This window comes from Cyanistes caeruleus, chromosome 5, assembly GCF_971803275.1.
Source record: "Cyanistes caeruleus chromosome 5, bCyaCae1.hap1.1, whole genome shotgun sequence".
In the NCBI taxonomy this organism is placed as follows: Eukaryota; Metazoa; Chordata; class Aves; order Passeriformes; family Paridae; genus Cyanistes; species Cyanistes caeruleus.
The window spans coordinates 22,472,870-22,497,781 of NC_141705.1; the positions used below are offsets into that span (position 1 = coordinate 22,472,870).

The 24,912-nt window shown below is 37.2% G+C and overlaps 1 protein-coding gene across 49 annotated transcripts in view; it reads left to right on the forward strand.

Annotated features, from left to right (window-relative positions):
* TBC1D1 (TBC1 domain family member 1) overlaps window positions 1-24,912 on the forward strand; it is a 99,289-nt gene that overhangs the window by 45,250 nt on the left and 29,127 nt on the right. For 12 of the 49 annotated variants that reach the window (XM_086891030.1, XM_086891032.1, XM_086891034.1 and 9 more), the window contains 10 exons: window positions 1,325-1,858; window positions 4,916-5,005; window positions 6,031-6,135; window positions 6,749-6,881; window positions 8,312-8,403; window positions 9,992-10,102; window positions 13,056-13,184; window positions 15,234-15,302; window positions 16,399-16,688; window positions 22,145-22,284. In XM_086891030.1, the coding sequence (XP_086747156.1) occupies window positions 1,325-1,858; window positions 4,916-5,005; window positions 6,031-6,135; window positions 6,749-6,881; window positions 8,312-8,403; window positions 9,992-10,102; window positions 13,056-13,184; window positions 15,234-15,302; window positions 16,399-16,688; window positions 22,145-22,284 (1,693 nt within the window). Of the gene's footprint in view, window positions 1-1,324; window positions 1,859-4,915; window positions 5,006-6,030; window positions 6,136-6,748; window positions 6,882-8,311; window positions 8,404-9,991; window positions 10,103-13,055; window positions 13,185-15,233; window positions 15,303-16,398; window positions 16,689-18,369; window positions 18,499-20,863; window positions 20,984-22,144; window positions 22,285-24,912 lie in introns of all 49 variants that reach the window. The other 37 variants (XM_086891016.1, XM_086891011.1, XM_086891012.1 and 34 more) reach the window with 6 other exon arrangements.

The window sequence follows — 24,912 nt, forward strand, 5'->3', positions numbered from 1 at the left end:
GTCTTTATGAGCACCCAAAATATTCACTTGATTTTCACTGTTCAAATTTTTTTTCCCCCAGAGTCCTTTGCTGTTTCCTCAGTTGGTTTATGCATATTACTGTGTTATGATTAAGCAATACATAACCGTAAAAATGTCTGAAAAAACACCAGGCGCCAGGTCTCCAAAATATTCTCTAGGTTTAGGGATGCCTTTTCTCATAGGGGAGGTGGTTCTTCTGGGCTGCAATTTTAGTCTGCTGCTCCCAGACTTCTTTCTGTACGATCTGCAGCCCAATACTTGTAAGTAAAGCAAGTTCCAGTTGATGCATGACAGGGGAAATTTGTTTTGTCAGGAAATTAGCACACTTTGGATGGATTTTTTTCAAAGTAGCTTTGTTAAATAAAGAAGCTGGCAGAATTAACAGTTGTAAGCATAGATGCTGGCGTCACATTTTTCATTACAGCAGGAGCAGCACAGGCTGCAGAAGAACCTTAATCTCCTAGGTCATTCAAAGCAGAGTGATGTAACCAAGCGTTGGCCTCGCAGCAGCTTAGAGAGCGTATGCATATCAGTGCTGTCCAACCATATCAGCAACTGAGACCGTTTACTGTCACTCAAAACATGGCCCTTTGGGTTCTAATTACAGCATCTGTGATCTGTAGCTGACTGCTGTCTCATACAGATGCCCTGCAAATCATACTGTATGAGAGGTAATACTATTTAAGAGTGTCATCTAGGATAGTAGAATAAAAATGAACATCTAAAATAATGAATATAGTTATTAAAAAGTACAGCTATTTACATTTTTTTAAAAAAAACACCAAATTGCAGTAACAATGTAATATGCTATTATGAAGGGGAAAGTAAATTTGCAAGAGATTCATTAACCTACATGACATGAGTGTTTGAGTAAAAGAAGGGGGTGAAAAATACCAGAGATTAAATAACTTTACCAATTAATTAGTCCATGGCTTCTTGTACGCTATCTGAAGTACTTTTGTCTTTCATTTTGAGTTGGAATTTGTCATATTACACTGGTTGCTTCAACAGCAAAAGTTTTACTGAGGATGAAGAGCATTTCAAGGAACAAAGCTCTTTTGACAAAGTGTTGATGATGGTGAACTGCTGGCAAGGAGACAAATGAGAAATTCCTGTTCTTTGTGTTCTACTGCTATAATGTATCTCTTGAATAAATACAAGATCACTTCAACTGGTCTGTTATTTTTGAAACTAAATCAAAGTATCCTTCCAGGAAAATTACTCCAGTGAGTCTCTTAATTTTGCAGTTTGTTTGTCATAAACTAATGGATGCTAATGTCCATTCTTTTCCCCCCTCCTGTAGGTGCCTGAGATTATAAGCTCTATTCGACAAGCTGGAAAAATTGCCCGTCAAGAAGAGTTTCAGAATAATCTCTCTGATGTTGAAGACCCTTTTGCCAAAAAGTTTGAGGTGCTGTTCTGTGGACGGGTAACAGTAGCACATAAAAATGCACCTCCAGCACTCATAGATGAATGCATTGAGAAATTTAATCGTGCAAGTTGTACAAATAATTCGGATTTCAACTCATCACCCCAACAACATGAAACTTCCAGTAACTTTGGAGGCTTCTCTTTCAGCAGCAAATTGCGGTCTGTATTCCAGCCCTTGGTCAATGAAGAGGAGGAAAAAAGGCCAATTAGGAAATCTTTTTCTCAACCTGGACTTCGTTCCTTTGCTTTTAAGAAGGATTTCCAAGAGGGAAGCCTTAGGAGTAACAGCTTTGTCAGGTCTTTTGAAGAAGATGCAATTTCACTGAACCTAAAAAGTCAACTCGTCTATGGACACAGTGTTGTGCAGCCAACTGACATTGCAGAAAACCGGACTATGTTGTTTACGGTAAAGCACGATTTGTGGCTTCTGGTGGCATTTTCCCATCTTGGAGTTTGGAGTGGCAGACACCAAAGCAGATGTTCTGACAGATGGCAGTTACTTCTTTGCTAACTTAATTGCAATTACCAAAGCTTAACTTAAACATGCCTATTTCTCTGGAGAGCAGTACTTGTTAGTGCAAATTGGTTTACATATTCTAAATAAGTTTATATTAAATAGTTTAAAACAGTACTACCTTCTAAAGAAAGTGTTTAGAAAGTTACTGCAAGTCAGTAGGTAACTGTGCAATTGCAGAATGGTATGTACATTTACACTAGCTAGTAACAGCAGAGATAAATTTCCAAGGGAATTAATTACCTTTAACTAGAGCAGGACTATAACTGAGAGCTAGTAGACTTTGTCCCACAATAAGCAGTATAATTGATGAAGGTGCTCCTGCTGCCAACATGTCTGTATAATGATGGAGTAGTAATGTTAATAGCTTCCTACACTACTCCACAGATGCCTCCACTCCTGCCCTGCTGTGGTGTGGCTGGCAATGCCCTTGCCTTCATAGGTGAGCAGCAAAACCCTTTTCCGAGAACTGAGAAGCAAGTAAGGAATGTGGTATTTGCTCCTCTTACAATCCTCATGATAGATAAGCTGTGTAACATATTTTACTTAGCTTGTGTCTTCTGAGTATAGTACAGACCTGGAGCTGATACTGTAAAGACTTTCCTAAGGTCATCTTGGATCCGTCAGCTGCTGTTGGAGCTGGGCGCTCTTACGGCCAGTAATAGAGTGGAGTGTGTGCAGTTATAGCAGGTTTTTTAAAGCAAGGAAAGAGAATCCTTTAGAAGGATTTGCCACTTCATTATATCTGTAAAAAGTAGCATGCAGAAACCATTGTAGTCAGCTATACTTGAATTAAAGCTTCTGTTTGGTTGTGGCAGGCTGACATCAAACGGAGAGTCTAAGAAGTTGGAGAGGTGTTTCTTCCCTAGTAAAAAGAAAGGCATGTTCACCCTCTTCCCCTGAGCATGTATTTCACATAGAAAATATAGGTACCCTTTGTAATAATAATGCCTAATTTTAAGTAAATCATTATTCCATTATTGATTCATGGCACATGTTTTAGAAATAGATTAGAGTTGGGCTGGATAGGTCCAGATCTTCTTACTCCAGTGAGTGCATTTTTAACTTATACTAAATAGTTGCAACAGTTCTGAAAGACATCTGCAGTTTCAGCCTGAATATGTCAGTCACCTGCTGGCAGGCACGTTTCCAAAATTTGCTGAGTTGGCTTTGTGTCCTGGGTTGCGTTTTGCCTGGGAAAATATTGTTTAGTATGCACAACTGTATTCTTTTCCTATTCAGCCAGTCTAAATTCAGCTGAATATAAGGAAGTGAAGTAACTCTAATTTGTGCCTTCAGAATCCACAGGCAGCGGCTCATGGCAGAGCTGACTTTGTTGGTTACCTGTCCCCTGTGTTCAGCAGGCTCTGAGTCAGGGAATGCAGGCGGCATGCTCAGGTCTCAACAGTTTGTGGCTACATAGGAAATGCTTACAATTAACTTGATATCCAGAGGGGAAAAAAATGGTTGGTATCTTCTCAGCTAGTTACTTAGATTTTCCCCTGGACTGAAGCGAAGGTTGGTTGATGCATGAAGTATGAAAACATATTCAGATTAGTTATCTGCCAGCTCTCTTCACCTGATTCAAACAGTCCTGATTTTCATATATCTTCCTGAAGAACTGCTTTCCTAGCCAGTTTCTTGGGATCTGGGGGGGAGGAGCGGGTGTGTTTAGGTTTTTCTCCTGGCTGTATATTGGGGGCAGGGGGGGAAAGAGGTTCAGTAGTTTGGGTTTTTTCCCCTTGTTCAGTTAACTTCCAATGATCACTACTGCCCCGGGGCCAAATGTGAAAGAATTATGTGGGACTGAGCAATAAGGAGGAGCCTCTTGCTGCAGGGAGGGGCAGACAGCAGGCTCAGGAGGCTGCTGAGTAGGTGCTGAAGAAATAGCCCCATGAACACATGCAAGGGGTCAGCCCCAGGGACAATACAGGGAAACCAGCAGACATCTGGGGAAAACCGTTGTGACTGGTTGAAGTGAAAGAAGAGGTGGAAGGTGAATGCACAGGATTTTAGACTTAGAGAGGTGGCACATCTGACTTGATCTATTCACACACAAGATTCATCCCTTCCCCCTTTCTAGAGAAAGTACAGTTATATTGGTGCTGCTGATGTTTTTATGTGCATCTCTTGGGATTTGGTAGTGATTGAAGCAGGTTTCTTTCTCTAAGTCATAGTCATAAGTGGATCCAAATTCCACCTGCCTTCCTAAAATCTGATGTGAGACTTGTTTCTAGCAGTCTCTGACACACTAGAAAATATGAGGAATTTAAATTTTTCTGTTACCACCGTACAAAGATGTTGCCAGAAGCTGAACAAATGAAAACAATAGTTTCAGCTTAAAAATGCCCTTTGCTCATCAGTACTTGGCATAATTTTTTTGACTGCACAAATGGCCTACAGATTAAATTACATTAGAAAATATACTCCAGTAAATTCTTTTGTATAATTTTTTGAGTTAAGTGCTTTAAATTAAATGTTATGTGTGCCATAAATAAATAAATAAAACCCTAAAAAAATATTAGGTGGAATACAGGAAGAGGCACACACTTGGATTTAAATTTTAGAGCACTCTTATTAAGTAGCTTCTGTGACTGTGGTACATTCCAAGACTGCAGAAAATAAGAAAAGGGAGTGTGAGTATATTCCTCTCAGTGCAAAGTAGCTTTCTTGTGATAAAACATTGCTCTCATCTGTTTAAATGTTATTTTTAGTCTCTTGTCTCGTTAAACCTCAGGGCTGTAATGCACAGAGCTCTCAATGCCAAATCAGTGTTTCAGTGTTCTTTCTGGTTCTGTTAATATGTTAATAATAACATGTTAATTGGTATAAATATACAGGTATATATAAAAAAATTGAGATCTATATTCAGGAAACATTTTTATAGTGGGACAGAAGGAAGTGTAATGTTACTTGTTAGTACCTTGCAATTTATTTTGCTCTTTTTAGATTGGCCAGTCTGAAGTTTACCTTATCAGTCCTGACACAAAAAAAGTTGCAATTGAGAAAAGCTTTAAAGAAATATCCTTTTGTTCTCAGGTAAGATTGTAGCGTATTCTTTTTCTCTTTTTTAATTGTTTAAACATTCTCTACTTGTGAATGCTCATGTAATCCTCTCTCTTTGCACTCCATATGGATTCTCTCAACAACAGTTTCAGTGATTGCTGTTGAAAAGCTGTTAATTAATCGGTAATTTTATAAGACCATCATTCTTCTTTCATGCTTTGAATTGTGATTTCTGAGATAAAGACTCATTTCTGTGTGCAGTGGATGAATAATATTAGCTAGAAGGAACATACTGGTCAGAACACACTCTTGTTTGAGATTGCAGTGAGCATGATTCACAACTGTGCAAATCTTGGGATTTCTGAGCCATATTTTTCAAGAAATAAGAATGAAACAAGAAAACTTACATGTAAGAGTTATCTGAAAAATACTAAAGAAATATGTTCTTTTCAAGAGTATAAGTTGCATGTATTTAAACAAAGACAGTCCTCTGCTGTGCAGAGGTAGTGTATGTGATGCACTGAGGGCAGGAATGTGTCAGAGCCTCCGCATTCACTATTAATCTCTGTTCCTTGTGCCACAGAGTTTACTTCTCAGTCCTTCTGCCTAAGTTGGTTTTGTTTGTTTTGTAGATTTTTTTGTCTATAAATTACTTTGGTTTTTAATTTGATGACAGTAGCTTTCATCACTAAACACACAGGCACATACATATTCTGAAAATATCAGAGTAAAATACATTTTGAATAGAATGTATTAATCTTTTGGTCTGCCATATGGGTCTTACATACTTCATCCATTAAAAACAAAACAAAAAACCAAACAATGTCTGACTTAATTGAAATTCAAAAGATTCATGAAGTATTAGGTTCTATAACAGGACAATTTTAATGGCCAGATGTCTTTAATGTAGCTGTAGCAGAGATAAGTGATGTATAATAAGTGTAAGATGTATAAATGATATATGTAATGCTATTTTGTTCTTTTCTTCCTGAAAGAAATACAGATACAAAACATTGAGAGTAAATATGACTATTTCATTGCTGTTGTTTCTTTGCTAGGGAATTAGACATGTGGATCACTTTGGGTTCATCTGCAGAGAGTCTTCAGAAAATGGAGGCTTCCACTTTGTTTGCTATGTGTTTCAGTGTACAGATGAAGCACTGGTAAGTGAAAGAAAAGAATAGCCAAATAGAATATTAGGCCCTAAAAGTCTTCTGTTGCTCCATGCTCTTTATTTTGCTGTATGTCTTCAAATCTTGTTCCACTCAGAAATACAAGTATTTGAAAAATGTAATTAATATAGCAGTCTGCAAGAGATCTTTTCATTTGTTTTCGGGGCAGAAGTTAAAACCCTATTTAAAATCCTTTCATTTCACAAACTAAGTTAGACCTTACGCTTATTTTTTGGGGAGAGTTTTCTCTTACAGCACCTGTTCTGAAAATCAGGACTACACTCCTGTGCTCTAAGTAAGACCTGTGCATCACAGCTGCAGTAAGCTTTTTTTGTCATAGAAAAAAGGGGTTGCAGATAGAGAGTAGGATCTTTCATTAGACCACAGTAGTAAAATTGGGTGGCCTGGACGAGCCATGAGTTCATGATGAGTTTTATCGTGCTTGTATGTTTGTCCACAGAACCAACATAGGAACAGCTTGTCTTTTTAATCGTAAGCACATTCCCAAGCAAGGGGCAGTATAATTCTAAAAGACTGTTGTGTTTGTGTTAAGGAAAACAATGGAAGAGTGAAATTCTGTTCTTTTGCACACCATTCTTTTCAGGTTGATGAAATCATGATGACATTGAAACAGGCTTTCACTGTGGCTGCTGTGCAACAAACTTCCAAGGCACAGCCCCAGCTCTGTGAAGGGTGTCCTATGCAAAGTTTGCATAAACTCTGTGAAAAGATAGAAGGTGAGGTTTAAAGCATTTTCTGGCTGAATATTTTTTCTTGCAGCTCCATTGGGGGACAGTATGTAAAATCCTAAAGAAAATTAATGCTTAGAAAGAGTCTGGGACTTGGGGTAGAAAGTTGAAATCCAGTTCTTTTATTTAGAAGACTGTAGTGTCAGGTTTTCTGTAAAGTAATAAGAATTTTCTGACAAGAGTTAAGCTCCTTCATTGTGTTTTAGTTGAACTTCTGAAAACTATTTACAAGTGTAAACATCAATGAGTTGCAGCTTGTTTGGCTCTATTAGCCCTATAAATGCAGAAGACTGTAGATAAGGAGCCTCTGAAGGAGAGAGGCTGCAATAGCTATGATCTGCTGTCCTTCTGAATCCACTTAGAAACTGGTATTATGCTATCACTAAGTAGTAACTGAACAATATGCTTTTAATATGTGTGTTTATGGTGTTCATCTATGCTCCTTCATGAAAATGCAGACATTAGAATTGTAGTTGTTGCCCAGAACAGAAGTTCAAGACATAAAAAACTTCTTTATGTTTCAGCAAATCTCACAGTTAGGTTTTGTTAATTTAAGTGATGTTTGGGGTGAATAAAAGGCAACAGCAGCTTGTCAGATCATGTGATAGTGGCTTGTTGGACTAAAACCTGCCTAATGTTAATTGTTTGTTTGATGAAACTGGAGAACTTCCAAAATTACTTTCACTCTATTTTGGTTTTCAACTAGCTGTGACTGTTGGGAAGTTTTTTAAAAGCAAATATTCCTTAATGCCTTCAATCATGCCATCTTGTTAATTGTATTGTCTGCTTCTGAAGGAGATACTCTATGATCAGAAGCTGAAGCGCACAGTACTGACGGTTTGCTGTTTTTCCATAGAAAATAGAGGAAAGGAATTTAATCCAGGATGAGAACAGAAAAAATAATCTGAATGAAAGGGTAGTCTGCTTTAGACTGTCAGTAAATGTTTCCATCAAGAGGCAAAGTAAGACCTTCACTAACAAGCAATAAATTTACTCATTTTCAGAAGGGCCCACAGCACAGAAATTGGAGAAAATGGAAAGCAATTCTATTTATACCATAAACAAAATCCAAGCAGCACTGCGCAAAACACCAACAAAGCAGTCTACTAAAATGCAGTAGATTGTGGGTTTATTTTATCTTGTGTGATAATGAAATCTTCAGCTAAGAGTATAATCCTGGTCTATGCTCAGTAAATCTCCTCATTGCAGAGTTCATGTCCCTCATTTTAAAGACATGAGTTTAGCAGTAGCTTTAAATTAACCTAGAGTTCTTTCTAATGCGCTCTTATGAAATAGTGGAATGGATCAGCTCAAATAATTGAGCAGCTTAGGCTTAAACTGTGAGCATATTTATGTGATTGATTACTTTGGAAAAAATTCGCCCTGTAATTTGTTCTTCTTCGTTCCTCTTGCTGTAGGGTTGCACCCGTCTAAGACTAAACTAGAACTACAAAAGCATCTAACCACACTAAATAACCAGGAACAGGCCTCTGTTTTTGAAGAGGTTCAGGTAAGCTTTGTTTCCTACAAGATTTTAAAGCAGTTGGTGGTTTTTTTTAACATCTCTGTAAAATACAGAAGTAATTTTCATTTTTTTGCAAATCATTCATTATTTTTATTTAATATATGGTTAGCCAGCTTGTGCTTTAATTTCAGTTGTTTTTCTTGAGCTCTTAAAAACTTATCTTTTGATGAAAATTACTATTTTGCTATTTTTTTCCCCCAATACTCCTTGCTTTCCATGAAGATGTTGCCTTTTCACTGAGTAAACTGAACACATTTATGACAGTAACTTGTACTGTGAGGGCATTCAAACTGTTAGTTTGACCAAAACAAATTACTGTACTATTCCCAGATCAGAAAATTTCTTGCCTAAAATTTATCCTAGATCTTAATTCATGTCAAACTAACTAAAGGAGTTAAACTTCCTGTCTTCTTAATTAAATCTATTTTAGGACAGAGGAAAGCATAGCTGGATTTAAAAGAGATGATGTGCATTGTAGCAAATGTCACTGGGTTTGACACACTGTTGAAGATTAGGAAGTTTCAGACTTTTTAAAAAGTAGTGTTTCCTTCCTCTCTTGAGGCTTTTCAGTCTCTTTGTGTGTTTCCACGTGGCAGTTTATCACTCAATACCAAATTTGGAAGTTATTTTGTGGGACCAATTCCATGAGCTAAGTAATTTCTTAGCATACAGCAGCCAGCAGCACTGGTGCCTTTCTGTGTTCTGCACACAGTCTAAAGCTTCTAGTAGTCACAGGAAACTGTTAATTGCTTCTAGTGAGGGTCTGCAAACCATTAACTTAGTAAAACTAAAGGTAAAGTACAAATTTCCTGCCCATCTTTCTCAGCTAACTTTCAGCGGACAGCCTGGAATGTTGCATTCTTGCGGATCCATGTATTGTTACCATGATTTGCATTTTTAGGTAACTGTCTTCCTGTGGTACTTGTATTATTCTAATGTGCTACCTTGGCATTAATTCATACTGTATCCTCTGTGTTATATCAATAGGTTTAAGGCAGCATATGTTTTTCAAATTTAAGTTTCTGGGATTAAGTTCTTTAATAAATTGGTTTAAAATCTTCTCTTCAAATACTTCCAATCTAAATAAAATGCAGCACAGATAAATACGTTTACCTTGTGCACTAATTTATGAAAAATCAATGTCATTTCCCAAAAACTAAATGTCCAGTGTGAAGGATTTCTATGAGAACTGTTGTGAATCCTATCTCTAGGACAGTACTCCATGTGTGCTGCAAACTCAGAGCTACAGTGGTTCAGTATTCTTTATATCAAAAGAAAATTGTCAAAATTATTTTTAAAGCCTTTATTTGCTTGTGGCAGTTTGATGTCTGTACAGTTGTCCTCTGTCTTAGGTGTAAATCCTGTTGTGTATGAAGTGAGGTCAATGTGTTTGTGGCTGTGTGGTGCTTTGTCTGGGACACTGGTGTCCTCTGGTGGACTGGAGTAGTAGCGTTAACAGACTAAACTCATTCCTACCTTCATGATTTATTACAGTGACAAATGAAAAGAGTTAATATTTGCTGACTGTCACACAAATGTATAATTACTGTGCTTGTGGTGTTTTCAATTACAGAAATTAAGACCACGAAATGAACAAAAAGAGAATGAGCTGGTTATCTCTCTTTTGAGGAACATGTATGAAGAAAAACAGAAGGACCATGTTCATGTTGGAGAAGCAAAACAGGTAAGTAATAATCCAGTTTTAGTTTGTGTAAGGAGAACCAGGAAAAAAAATCTGTTTGATTTTTATATCTTTCCGAAGGCAAATTTCCATCACTTGCAAATTGAAACTTCAGTGTGTTAGCAGCAGTGAATACTTGGTTTGCTTATGACTCATAAATTCTTGTCATGAGCCAAAACACATATCTCCGTTTTGAGGTTCCTGAAAACTCCTGGGTCTGATTTCAGGCCTAGGAGTCAGAGGTGCAAACAGGGCGTACTACTAAATTGTTTATTTGTTCTCACTGCAATGAAAATTCAATATATGTGAGAGAATGTATAATGAATTTGTGATTGCTCTCAGCTGATCTGTGGCATTTGCCATCTCACTGTCACTGTAATGACAACACAATGGATTTGATCATTGATAAAGCCTATTACATTTACTCAAGACTGAAAGTAATTTCTTGTGTGCAAACAACCATTTTAAGTGGCCTTAAGATGAGGAGGATTGCTGCAGAAACAGCAGCAGAGACTCTCATCCATGTCCAAAGAGTTGAGCTACCTTTTATTTTCTTTCAGGTTCTATCAGTGTTGTTTATCTAGACATATATACAGCACAGTTAAGGTTTTTCCAAAGGGTTTAGTAATTTTGGATGCCTTGGTTTGTGAGTAGCTACCTTGAGACAACTCAAGGAGGCTAGTATTTAAAAAAGGATTCCATCCATTCTCTGGAAACTTTAATTTCCAATTATTTAGACCCTTTTAAAACTCTTAGCTGTCCCTCTACAGTTGGTTGGTAATTCCACCGTGATGATTGCTGTCAGCCATTTGTGTGATATAAACTAGCAAATGAATATATGGAGAGTTATTACACATGGGAAAAAATTGGGAAAATAGCAGCAAATCTTCCTTTACTATATTTTCACCTTGTTAATCTCTTCTCCTTTTATGGCTTACTAGCTAATTATTGACCCTCCTGAGTAAACAAAGAAAATTACATATTTCACTCTCTAATTTATTGTCTTGGGCATCCACCAGAAACACACTTTTAAGAAAAAAGCATTTCAGTTGTGGGATAAGAGGAAGAAACATGGCCTGAGGTCCTCTGTCATCATACATGAAATATTTTTATTTGGTGTAATGCTAGCTGATGGTCAAATAGTTGTCAGTTACAAAGAGCTTGGAAATAGGGATATACAAAGTGAGATAAGATCTTAGTATGTCTTCAATGATTGGAAAATTTATAAGCTGCAATCTGTTCACTCAGTTCCTGAAACCAAATTGGTTAATCTGACACTTGCAAAGATGCCAGTGTTCTAAGAAGAGAATTGACTTTCCCTCATTTGTCTCAGCATAACATTTTGTATTTACTCTGATAATTTATCTCCAGGCCTGTGTAATAGTAGATACCTTTGAACACATACTCTGTTGTCTTGGCAATCATTAACCCATGACACCCTGGTGTCCCTGTTCCCTTCTGTTCTGCATATTCGCTTTCATGCTTTTCATTGCCTTTTTAAATATATATATATATATATATATCAGGAGAGAAAAAAGACAAAATGTGATACTAGTACATGGATCTTGTTCAACAAAAACACTTCAAAATTAGTGTCTTTTCTTAAGAATGTAATAGCAAGCTGCATCTGATTTACCCTTGGAGAATAAGATGAGGGAAGGTGTCATGGTTTAGGAATGGTACACCCCATTCAGTGCCCCCACCAAGACTCTCCTAGCTAGGCACCTACCTTGGTGAGATGGAGAGGACAGTTGGAGGCACAAAAGGCAAAGATCACGGGCTGAGATAAGAAGAATTTACTGGAAACAGCAATGTGATAAGAAAATGACCAGTGATAGCAACAATACTAGTCACAGAGGGTACAAGAAAAGGAATTATTCACACAGAATCCACCCCTCAATGATAGATAGTACTGGAAGACTCCCTCCTGACACGTTTTTTTGCCTGGAAGGAGCCCCTTCTCTCTGAATAGAGACCTTTTTCCCCTACCTCCAGCAATGACAGATGGTATAAAATATCCTTCAGGTCCTGGCTATGGCCCTTCCTGGCTACTGCAAAAATTAACCTTGTCCTGGCATAACCAGGACAGAAGGTAAAAAGGAAATACAGGAACCTGTAAAGTTGTCATGCTGGAAATAGGATGCTTTAAAACTACATCTAGTCAGGACAGTTTGGTGATGGTTATATCATTCAGCTAGTAATTGCACAGATCAAGTATCTGGATCTCTGAATTTAGGGACAAGCAGAGAGGGCTATGGTGCCTGTCAGCTTCAAGATGAACCTCCCAAAACAGCCTTGAAAACTGAGCTCTGGTTTCTACTGCAGGTGCTGGGTTTGGAGAGTAATATTTGCATCATAGTATCATTTTTATGTTCACTGCATTAGTATTCACCAGGACTAAAAATGGACTGAAATATTTATTGAAGATGCAAAAGTCTCAATTGAGTGTTAGCTTTAAGGTGGAAGTGTTTCTAGTGGTGAAATATATGGAAGAGTTAGGTTATTACACATCTTCCGGGCCCTTTGAAGGACCCATTTTACTATAATGGAGAAAGTTGACAGTTGCTGTTAATGATGAGATTTTGATTAATTTCTTAGTTGAAGAAAAGGAAATCCATGAGAAATCTCTAATCTGTTACACTTAAACATTTAGAAGTTGCACCATTCTACATTGGTGTAAATGAAAATTTGTCAACAGAACCATAAATTCATACTGAAAATGCAGTTCTTCTGAAGCATGCTAGTTCAGTCAACATGCTTCCTGTAAGAGATTTTCTGTCCTTACTTTAGGATAGCTTGTTAAACTTCAGTTCAAGTATCACTAGGGAAAAAGGCATGACAAGCTGAGGACACCAGGAAAAACTATTGATTCAGGTTATAGGAGTCTTCAAACTATCGACTGATATTTTCTCCATGCTGTTGAGTATTTCACATTTCTGTTTTTAAACACTTGCAGGCTTCACAACCTCTTCCTGAGAATGCTGTAAATGAAGTGCCCAGCAGTGCTTCAAGATTCAGATTAGACATGTTAAAGAACAAAGCAAAAAGGTCTCTTACAGAATCTTTTGAAAGTATTTTATCACGTGTAAGTATCTTCATGTTTATTGTCTTTGAACATAATAACATTGCTTTGCTTATTTGATAGAAAAGTCTTATTTGTTATCATTTCAGGCTGTAGTCCAAAGGTTATTAGAGTCACAGTGACAAAAATATTTGAGTGTACATCTTAGAAGACAAAAAAAGCAGGGCTTTGATAGAGAGAAGACCAAGTCCTAGATGAAGTGACCTAATTCCTGGATAAGAAAGCATGTATATAGGCATTTCAAAAAATTAATATGAAGTTTAACATGAGGACTTATGAAAGGCAGCAATTAGTTTATTTCTCTTTTGGATTTAGGAAATTAAAACAGTAATTATAATTGTTCACTGCTCTTTATGTAGAAGAAAGCTACTAAGGAGCTGACTAAGCATTTCTAATGAGATGTGTTTATTAGTGACACAGAAATGATAAATAGTGGGATATCTGAACTTTTAAATCCTGTAGATTATTTGAAGGTAAGGAATGTAAAGAATGGCACTAAGAGCATGAATATCTATGCAATATTACATCTGGTAAAATTCTCTGTAGACAGTATCTGGAAATACTGATTAGTGAAAAAAGCTTGAACTTCTACATGATAGTGATTCTTTTCCAACCTAGTTAGTTCTGTGATTCTGTAAAAATGTTTATCATGAACTGATCACTGAAACTAGCTGCTGAAAGTGAACAGCAGCAGTTTGAAATTAAATCAGATACCAAGTTTAATCACAATTGAAATTTGTGAAGTGTCTTCTCATTCAAATATACTTCATTTTGCACCTCATGAGAAGAGTCTGAGGAAAATAGTAGGAGGCTTGGAAGGACTTCTGCTTGACAAAGGATTAAAAAAATCAGACCTTCTCCCTTAAAACAAAAGAATTATGACAGAATGCCAAACAACAAATAATTCAGTAACAAAAATTTCTCATTTATCAGCTAAAAGTTACATTGAAGCAATATCTAGTACAATTTAATTGTTCACAGACAAGCAATTCATAGTGACAAAACTAGGTTTTCAAAGCTTGTTTCATCTAATCCATCCTCTTAAGGCAAATGATAGCAAAAGCATAGTTTTCCTGTTACCACGGTACATACAGAGATGATTTTTAGTTTCATATCTCCTCTCATTACTTCCCAGACAGCATTTCTAGAATTCACCCCATCAAATCCTGCTGCAGCTGTGCTCAGGATATGAAACATAATGTTCCTGTTGTTGCATTAGCTGTAGTACTGTTCTAATATTTTTCAACTTGTCCTGACTGGTATAACCTGCCTTCACATAAACATAGCTGTACATCAGTTGCATTTTCACTGGCATTGCTGTTTTGATGGAAACTCTTGATTTTGGTCAGATCTGAAGCCAGAAATTTTGGCTGAACTTCAAAGAGAGATAGTCACTGTTGTGAATAATGACATTTTATATTTTACCTGGAATAAAACTTCAAAGAGCATGTGAGGTTTAACTTCAGAACATTAAAAAATTGTATTATTTAAGGTTAGGAAGATACAAGTTTCATAATTGTGTTAGCACATCAGAATTGCTCAGATATTTTTCTTGGTTACACAAAAACATTACTCAAACAAATGATACAAAAATACTGTTCACAGATTCTACAGAAATATTTATGCTTTCTTATTTGTAGACTCTGAAATCACAATACCAGAAATTGTTTCCTGCATTGTGAATTTATATGGGTTTAGTCCTTTGTAAAAGACATCCTTATCATTTCTCTGTATCTTTGTAAGTACCTAATACATAAGGTACTTTAACAGTAGTTCTAATACATGTGAAATATGTGATTATGTACATATCATGGAAAGCACATTACTATTGCCCATGAGAATTCCTTAATTCTACAGGATCCTTCAAGTTGGCAGAGACTATCCTGAATGAAGCATCTGTTTCCCATAGGGAAAAAGGGTATTTTTAGGCATTTTAGGAAACTAAATTTAACACTGCCTGTTGAAATTACAGATCCCAAATGTGCTGCCAGAATTTCTTTGATGTGCCCCATATATCATAATCTTAACTGCTGATGTGCTTTGTTTCTACAGGGCAGTAAAGCCAGAGGTCCACTGGATTTGGACAGCTCTATATCCAGTACCTTAAGCAGCGCAAATAAGGTAAGTAAAGCCTGGGATAATTGTTCATGTTTAAGCACTTCAGAAATTATTTCCTGAAACAATTAAGCAAGTATGAAATATGGTCAGATGTGAAACGTTTCAAGTTGCTTTCAAGCTTTTCATTCTGTTCCCTGTGTTATAAACCGGAGAATTGGATTAGAAATGCCTTGTACTGTATATAACATATATTTTGTATGAATATATGAGTATATGTGAAATAAAATATCATTACATAACACCATCTGAATTTTACAACAGTGTGCAGCAGAGCAAGTGCTGTAATAATCATGCTGCCAATCCTAATCTGGTTTTAGCCATAAAAGTTCATATCATGAACGCAGGACTATATTCATAAGAAATATAAAACTAAAACAAGAAGTAGAGTAATTTTCCTGTTTGTGTGGTTAGAAAGCTTTTAGTTTGTATAAAACAATACAAACAAACAGCATGCAAAAAGCTAGTCTTCTTCCCTGGAGGCAGCATAGCACTCTGCAGGCTTAGATATACAGCTATTGATTCTGCTGTAATGCCTGCTCACCTGCAGATTCCTGGCGTCATGTAAAAAAGGGTCTCCTCTTTCTGCTTATGTTTTCAAAAGAATGGCTGATTCTGCAGGAAACACACAAGGTGAGGAGTAAAGAAAATGCATGGCTTGGGATTGAAACAGGCACCTAGTCATAAGCTTAAATTCTTTGTATGAATCTGCAGGTAGACAGGAGGAATATTATATGGTTAGATAGGTTGTTAAACATTAGGTAGAATGTTACATCATTCTGCAGTGCCATCCTTTTCACTGTTAGCCAAACCTCACCCTTTTGTTCTGACCTTATTTCTTCTGAGTTGTATTCAACATACTATAAAATACTATTACTCTCAAAATTGCTCACAATTTTCTCTGCAAAACAAAAACTCTGCTTTGTTGGCCGAAGTGATGAATAACAAGGACAAAAAACATCAAACATCTTTCCTTGACCTAGCTTGATAAAAACACGTGTGTTTGAAGCAGATGTCTGTGGGATGTGAATGACACAGTACTGCAGTCTCAAAGATGGATTCTAAGCCCACATATTGATAACCTTATTTCTTGCACTGCTAGGAGCCACCATTGTGTGAAAAAGAGAAAGACAGAGTTCCTACACTTCCTGCAGAAAATGCTGTCAAGACCAGTGGATCAGTGGATGATCTCTGCAGTGACACAGAGGATTCCTCTCTGGAGCAGTCTGTTACGTTTCCCCAGCAGAGCTTTCGGAGGCGAGCAAACACACTCAGTCATTTACCGACAGAGAGCCAGGAATCTCTGGGACCTGTCGAAACATCGCCATCTCTTCCTCAGAGGAAACTTATGAGGTATCACTCAGTGAGCACAGAGACTCCTCACAAAAGAAAGTAAGCCTTATTAAAAGCAGGTTATGATTTTGTTTGTTGAGGGTATATATGAGGATGATAATTGCATACCAGATATGCCCTCCTAGTGGATAAGAGATGTGTTGCAGCAGTGTATCACTTCTTGGAGGTTTGTGGGTATTCTTTTTAAAAACACCATTAGCCCTGTCTGCTTCACAGGGGAGAGAAGACATGAGATGTGTAGTTCCACAGAATATGTCACAAACTACTTGATTAGGTTATATTTGTCTAAGCAATCGTTTTTATTGTTTTGATCTGTGAGCAGTGTAAATAAATGCTACTTCTTGTTTTCTATTTACAGAGAAAAATCCAGTAGCCTCTGTGATCCTGAAAACCTTGCTAGTTGGTGATTTCATATGTAGCTTGAAGTAGTGCACAGAAGTGACTTAAAGTGCCTAGTTATTGGTAGAGGTGGGGCTCCTGTCTAGCTTTTCAATGCGCCTATCTAGAATTTACTCACAAAAACAAACTACTGTATCCTTTAATATGGATATTGTTCAAGCTGTCCTCCTTCAAAGGCTTGCCTCTGCATCTTTAGTCCTCTCTTAACTTTATGGCAGTTTTCTCCCATCCTTCTTTTTCCAATTACTGTTGAAACACTTCTGTCCATAGGCTTCTGTTTCACTGCCCAAACTGCTCGTTTACATAAATTAGTAAGAAATCTCTATGTGTTCCAGCCCATTTTTTCCTGCAGGAGGCAGGGCAGTAAATGAACATGCCTGAAATGGATGACAGTGGAAAAAAAAAAAAGAAAATTATAATACGTGAAAGGAAATATAACCGGGGTTGCCTTTTTGTCCCTTCTTTGAACCTTTTTAATTCTAAAGTACTAGTATGTTTTTGTAGTGCAGTTTAGGACTTACTGATTGTCTGTTATCTCCACAAGAGCTGCCCTGGAACTTGTGTCTGCTTGTTCTGTCAGTTGCTATCTTACTATAGGAATACAGCTAGAAATTAAGTATTTTTTTTATTTCTTTGGTTGTTTCTGTTTGGGTCTGGTCATGTAACTTTTAGTAAGGCCTGAGTATGCTTGCTCCCTCACATAACTCAAATCCAAAAGAAATCCCTATTGCTTCCATTTCATAGCAAATGTACAGAAACAGAGGAAATGGAAAACTTAAAAGATAAGTATACTTAAAGTTCTCAAAAATCATGTGAGTTATAGACTTCTACCAAGTCCTGTTTTATGAATGTTCTTGAGCAGCTTACCTCATTTTCAAAGTAGAACTAAATTCAGTTCATCCTACAGCATTTCACTTCTTGTTCATGGGAACTCCTGGTCATATGCCTGACTTTATGATAGCAATCAAGGAGAAGCACATATAAGGAAGAAGAAGTAGGGATGTTAGTGCCATTTTTTGGTGAGTTATAATTAGTCATATTCTGAAATGCCTTGCTGCAGCCTGTAGATGTGACTTTGGGACTTTCCTGATTAGGTTAAAAAAAGTTTATGTTCTTACAGTTACTACATTAACTGTGAAAAACATGGGAAATATCTCATTTACATATGCCAGCTCCCTTTCAAAGATTAGAGAAGGGATTTCATTTTTTTTTTCCCTCCTTTCCTTTCTTTCTGTTTTGTTCTCTGTGCTACCTCAACTCCATCGCTCTGGTTGGAATCCGCACTAAATGGTGTGAATGAATCTGTCGGCAAATCTAAAAGTTCTTCTGGTCAACTTGCACGTTCTCCTACTCTAGCTCGTCTTAATCCCTCGGCCTCTTCACCCAACTTTTTAAAATATCTAAGGCATAATTCAAGTGGAGAACCAAGTGGGCATTTTGCACAAAAAAGGTGAGCTAGTACCTACAAATAGTTTGGGGTAGGGTTTGTTTGCCTATGTCATAAATATGAAACTCTATAGCATAAATAATTAAAATAATTTAGTACAGACCAAAGGTGGAAGACTTTTATGGGAGAGGGAGCTCTTTAACTGCTCCACTGCTGAATGTAGAGCTGGTACTTAAATAATTTATTGTTTTAATCAATCAAATTCTTTCAGATGCTGGCTCTTTCTTTAGAACCAGTGTTTCCAAAGCAATTTGTTGTTATGCAGCAGACAGCAGCACACCCTAAACTGTGTGAGGGATAAGTTGCCAAGAACCTGAGAGCTCACTCTGTCCTTCTTGAAGCATTTGGTTCTGTCCTTTGTTCATAGTAACACAAAAACATACTACTGTTCCTTTTTGCCTGACATTAAAGGGCAAGTTGACCAAATTAACTACACGGGGCAAGAAGCAGCAGGAATATGGATAGCTGATAGGAAAAAACCCCACCACATAGAACCCTACCACTGTCCCCACTCCTCACAAAACTAAAACCCAAGAACAAACAAAAACCCCAACCTATCAGCCCATCATTTGTTTTGGTTACTTGCAGCAGTATCACATTATATTTTCCATGCCTTCTTTTTTACAATTAAAATTTAGAGAGAAAGCATTGAAGGAAAGGACACTAACACTTCGTTTCCCTGAGAACCTGAAACTAAGTGGCTCCCTGAAAATCATAAACTATGAAACTCTTTCTTAACCCCTTGAGTTAAAACTGCTTATTTTAGATTAAAAAGCTAGTGAGACCAAATGTCCTCAGAAGCACTGTCAAGGGTCACCGTCCATTGGCAAGCAATTTTTGTTGCTTATTTTTCATTTTTTTTCTCTCATGTGAAAGTTTCCTGTTTCACCAAGGTGTTGATTTTTCTAAACCTGAGAAAATACTCAACTGAGGACACTGTTTCACTAGTTTCTTCAGTTGTACTTGCTGGCTACTAATTAGCATCTCTTAGTTCAGCTTTATCTCAGAAGTATAACATAGCTCAGGGCAGAAAATGTGAGTCTGCAGAATCATGTTAACTCTTCAGTTTAGTAAGACTTGAATCCTGAAGGTTAAATTCTTGAAGCAAATTTTTCCAAGTGATTTGGTAATGATTCTGTATGCACAGTTGCAACTTCTCTTTTCCTTTCCCTGTTTCTTAAGGATACTGAACATGTAAACAACAAGACTGAAAATGGGAATTGGTAGGGATGTCAAGTGGGTTAATGAGTTTTAATCAATGCAATCAAGCTTCCCAAATCTGTAAGCGGAATTACCATGTAATTGTAATGGATTTACAATGTGATTGTAAGTGAGCCCTGTTTGCAGGGCACACCATGCTACAGCCTTATCTTCTTTACCTCAATACTAGCTACTAAAGAACCTGCTTCACTTCATGCTAGTGATTATCCCAGAGTATTCTGTCCCCCACCCCCACTTCCATTCACATGTTCAGGAAACAGTGCTAAATGCCATCCAGATAGAACATTATGGTTTATCAGAAACAAATTCTTTCTTAAACTTACTTTTTCAGGAATATATTCTTCTACTCATGTGATTTTGTGTACTCATCTGAGAAAAGGTCTTCAAGTATCATCAATCAAGTAGTTTTCTATATTTTTCACTCCATACAAAAACTTCTCATTATATGAGTTGTTCTTACTTCATTCTATTAACCTTTTTCTGAGTGTGTTTCAGACTTGATATTTTAAAAGATAGTTAAATAATTCTTTTAAATTAAAATAATTTCTTTTAAAATAATTATGTTGGCCAGAAGACTATTGATGAAATTTTATTAGCACTCCTGTCTGTTGCATAAATAGAGCCACAAACCTGAATTATCAGTCAGAAGGCTTAACTTTTAACTTAAAGGTTCCAGGTTTGTCTGAATAAAACCCTGTTAATGCTTTACAAAATAGCTTTTGCCAAAGTCTTATTTTTCATTTGCCAGCACAAAGATTATCAGTATCAACTTGCCTAACCTTTTCCCCCAAACTTAGTCGGTCATTGAAACTGATGTTTAAGAAAATGTGATAAAGTTGGCATTGGTTCTTATTAGATTAAAGGAATTTATTTGAAACATGCACTAAAAATTTTGGGATATAGAAAAGAATAATAACTTTACTGGAAGTATATTTATATGCATTGGAACATTTTAGTTTGCCCAAATAAATATGTACCTCAAAGCAGTACTTTTTTGGCAGTTTTAGTTTTGACTTTAGTTTCCTAGATACTCAGATCTTCAGGATTTAGCTGCCTTTTGTTTGAAACTTGGGAATGTATGTTATTTTTAGTCTGTGGATTTATACTTCTTTGTTCTAAACTATACTTTTCCCAACTGCACTCTCAGCATCTCCTACCGTACTGCCTTAAGGAAAAAGCTTCATTCTTCCTCTTCTGTGCCAAATTTCTTAAAATTTCTGGCTCCTGTAGATGAAAATAACACCTCTGACTTTAGGAGCACAACAAGGTAGGGTTCTCTCTTAAAGCCTGGAGGTAAAACTGTATTTTCCAAGATTTTTTTTCTCTGCAATAATTCAAATGCTTCTTGCACTTGCAAAACCTGGTTTGTGCATCGCTTCACCTGTGTGTATTGTGCATGTAATTGCTGTCAAAAGAATGAAGCTATCCCAGACTGCTCTCCCATTATGATTGCAGTTCTTAGCCATTTTTGATGTTGCAATGATCATGCAATTTCCATCTTTGTACTTCTGTGATTATTCCTGACATAGGAGAGAATTTTCAGTTAGGAGAATATATGATTCATCCTAAGCAATGTCAGTGTCCTCAAATTGGAAGGAGAGGACAACCTGTAAAATGCTCCTCCCCGTTGCTGCCAGAGCTATCTGGATTTCATTTATCCCTTTCAGCTTCTACAAAGACTCATGTAGCCATTTAGCCAATGGCTGGAATAAAGCAGTGAGTCATTAAGAGTTCTAACAGATGAAAGTTATTAGTGGATTTTTAATGGGAAAACAGCATTGTTCCTCACTATTTCATTTTGTATTCCGAACAAAAACCTCTATATGGCATGCATGGATGACATCAAAGGAGTAATATCCAAGATTCTTGGACTCTGTTCCCAAGTTTGTTGCATATTTCAGAAGCAGACTTGCTAACAGAAAGCTTAGAAGTTTTTCTCCCAGTCTGTGTTGAGAGGGAATATATTGCATACCCAGTGCACAGAAGTTTAGTTGGTGTTGATAGAGCTCCTTGATGAGTACTGATAAAAGGCATCAGCAAGTCTTTGTGTCTCCTATGAATAACTGCTAAAGTTTTGTGGGTGGCATGTAAATAGTGTAATGATAAATCTACATTATCATGTATGTGTCTTTAATATGTTCTGACTAATATACTGCTGCGAATAAAACTGAAAACTAATTAAAACTGGAAAGAGTAGACTGTACAGAGGTGCCAGCCTGTTAGTGAACCTCAGTGCTGTTTGCAGCCATGTGTAGGCCTCTGCCACACAGCGTGTTTCACCTTCCTTACACTGAGAGCTTGCCCGGGCATGTGCACAGCACACTGCACTGCCAAGGCAGTGGCCTATGTGTTCACTGAAGTCTGTGTCACTGTTTCTGGCAGATTCAGGTGACTTACTCACAAACTGTTGTGTGTTCTGCCATTGTAGCGACTACGAATCCAAGCACGGCCAGCAGGCCCTTGATGGGGACAGCCCCGTCAGGACTCGAAGGCATTCATGGAGGCAGCAGATATTCCTGCGAGTGGCCACCCCTCAGAAAGCATGTGATTCTCCCAGCAGATATGATGGTAAAGTCTGGGTTTGTTTGCTTCTGTGAGCTTATTTGTGTATGTAGTGTGTGAAGTGTGAATCATTGTGTCTACCAAGGGGATGTATTTGCCTGGTCTTCTGTTTGTACTGTCATTGCAGTTTAGCACTTACTTTTTGCTAATACTCAGCTGTTGAATTTTTACTTTTCAGCTTCATATGTAAATTGTTCCTGTTGTTTCATGTTAACTAGACAGAGAAGAAATTATTTTTATGTGTGCTATTTTGAGTTCTGGGGAAAAATGCATTACCAAGTATTGTGCTGAAGAAAAGGGGATGCTTCTTTTATTTTTCAGTGTTGGAGTACAGAACTACAGACTAGAAAAATCCAGGTGTTACCAGCAAGAATAACATTTCTTGTGTGATCTCAGTTGAGTTTTGTAGTGCATACTTTGTCCTCATGTAGGCTGCTCCAGTCTGTGATATTTGCCACTTGAATCATAATTATCCACTGTTCCCATTATTATTATCCAATTATTTTATGAAATTCTGTAGAGCTGAAGAACCACAGACTAGAAGAAAATCACAGAGTGTATGCATGCATGTGCATCATTTTGTGCATTCACTTTATGTAAGCCAGATAGTACAGGACATGCTGGGGCCAAGAATGCCTGAGAAAATTCTCTGGCTCACTAAGGTCTGAATTTCACAGCATGAACTTTGTAAGCTATAACTTCTGACTTCCTCTAAGGCCATTGTATGAGAAATAAGAAAAATTGTAAGGAAACAGAAAGGAACAGTACCTTACAGTAAATGTCGTAAAACATAACCATCCTAATGTCACTGAGATGTTTTTCTTGCATCTTAAAGTGAGACTTTGATTAACTGGAGTAGGCACTAACAGAAGTGTTTCTGTCATTAATGCACTGCTTGCAATTTGACTGACATTGAGGTCAGCTGCATATGGGTACAGATGCCTCTCAGATTTAGTGTACTTCAAAGTGAAGTGATCTCAGGAGCATGTTGTGTCAACATACATGTGAACTGTTCTGTTGTACTTAAAGGCATTTGAAGGACTGTTATATGAAACATCTATTTTTGCAGGCTTGATGCATCTCTTTGTGACTGGAAATAGTCTTACTTGTTTTTGAAAACCACAAAACATTCCCATATTAAATAGGAAAATAAAATCCACCTAAATTGCCTACCCAAGCATTTCCTCTGAGACATAATAGCTGCAAGATACAATCTTAACAACCTGCAGCTGGGTAAGCAGAATAGTTTGGGAAACAAGTGTGGCCAAAATGGAAAACAGGATGTGCTATTAATAGGAGCAGCAATTTAAAATATTTGGCCTTTTTTCTTCATTCATGTTCTTTTTTGTTTCACGGTACATACTCAGTTTATGAACAGAAAAAAAGTCAGAGTCAGCAGGATTTTTTTATTATTTAAAGCAAATATTGTTTTTTTTAATTTGGACTTTTATGCATCTCCTGGAACATTTCTAGCAGTGAAGGATACTCGTTATCTAGTCTCTGTAGCCTTAAAGAGAGCTGCTGTGCAGCTGGTCTTACATTGGACTCACCATCACAATTAACTGAGAAACCCCTCTAGTTCCAAAGTAAATGTAACTACCTGTCATTCAACATCTTGCTTCTCTTTCATATTCTTTTTTTAAGTCTTTCTCACTCTTTTTAGACTGATTTCCTTTAATTAACACAAACAGTTGATATATCTCCAAAAGATCCATTTCAGCCAAATTGGACAGAGGGCAAGGAAGGTTTTAAAGATAACATGCTTTGTCATGTTCTGTAAAAGTAAGCAGGAAGGGAGGGAAATAAGGGAACATCTGTGATTTATGGTTTTCTCTTTATAGACACAGAATCTACTGACCAGTTTCTCCCTTCAGGTGCCAGTCAACACCCTGCTTCAGGGTTATCTGCAGGAGAGGAGTAAGGAAAAAAGCTGGTGAAGGGGTGTGTTTAAAAGCTAGTAAGTCAGTCAGCCAAGAGACCCAGATCTCTGCGACTCAGAGATGATGCAGTTTTTCACGTTTAGCCTAGGCTGATTTACTAAACTTTGTGTTAAAAGTAAAATCCACCAGGGTGCTTGAACTTGCATTGCTCTTACCACATGTGGGCAGGCATTGTCAGCAAAATGAAACTACTCTGTGCCTGTAATTTCTTTGGGTTGTAATGAGTAAATTGTACATAAGAATGTATAACTTGTCATAAGAACTAGAGACAGCTTTAAGCTTTATACACACAGAAAAACCTAGGCTCTGACATTGTGGTTACATTTGTATAGGCAGGTGGTGAGCTGAATCTCAAAATGCATCATGTTCATTGCTGCTCTCTGTGTGGTTAACACAGCAGGATATGAAGGTGTATTTACTAAAAGTTTAAAGAGAAACCCCAGACAACTGGTACAAAGCTTTTGCTGAAATTTTGATGTTACTCTTTTGAGGTACTGAATGATCAAAGTCCAATATCCTGAGTTTCCACTTGAAGCTTGAACTGCTTAAACAGCACTGAGTCCCACTGCCTTACACTTCTGGATCCTTTAATTGTTTAGGAAGTGCTCATAAACTTCATTTTTTGTAGCTCAGGTGGAGCAGAATGGTTGCTGGCTGTGCTTTGGGGGTTGCATCATGAATTACCAGGCAGAGA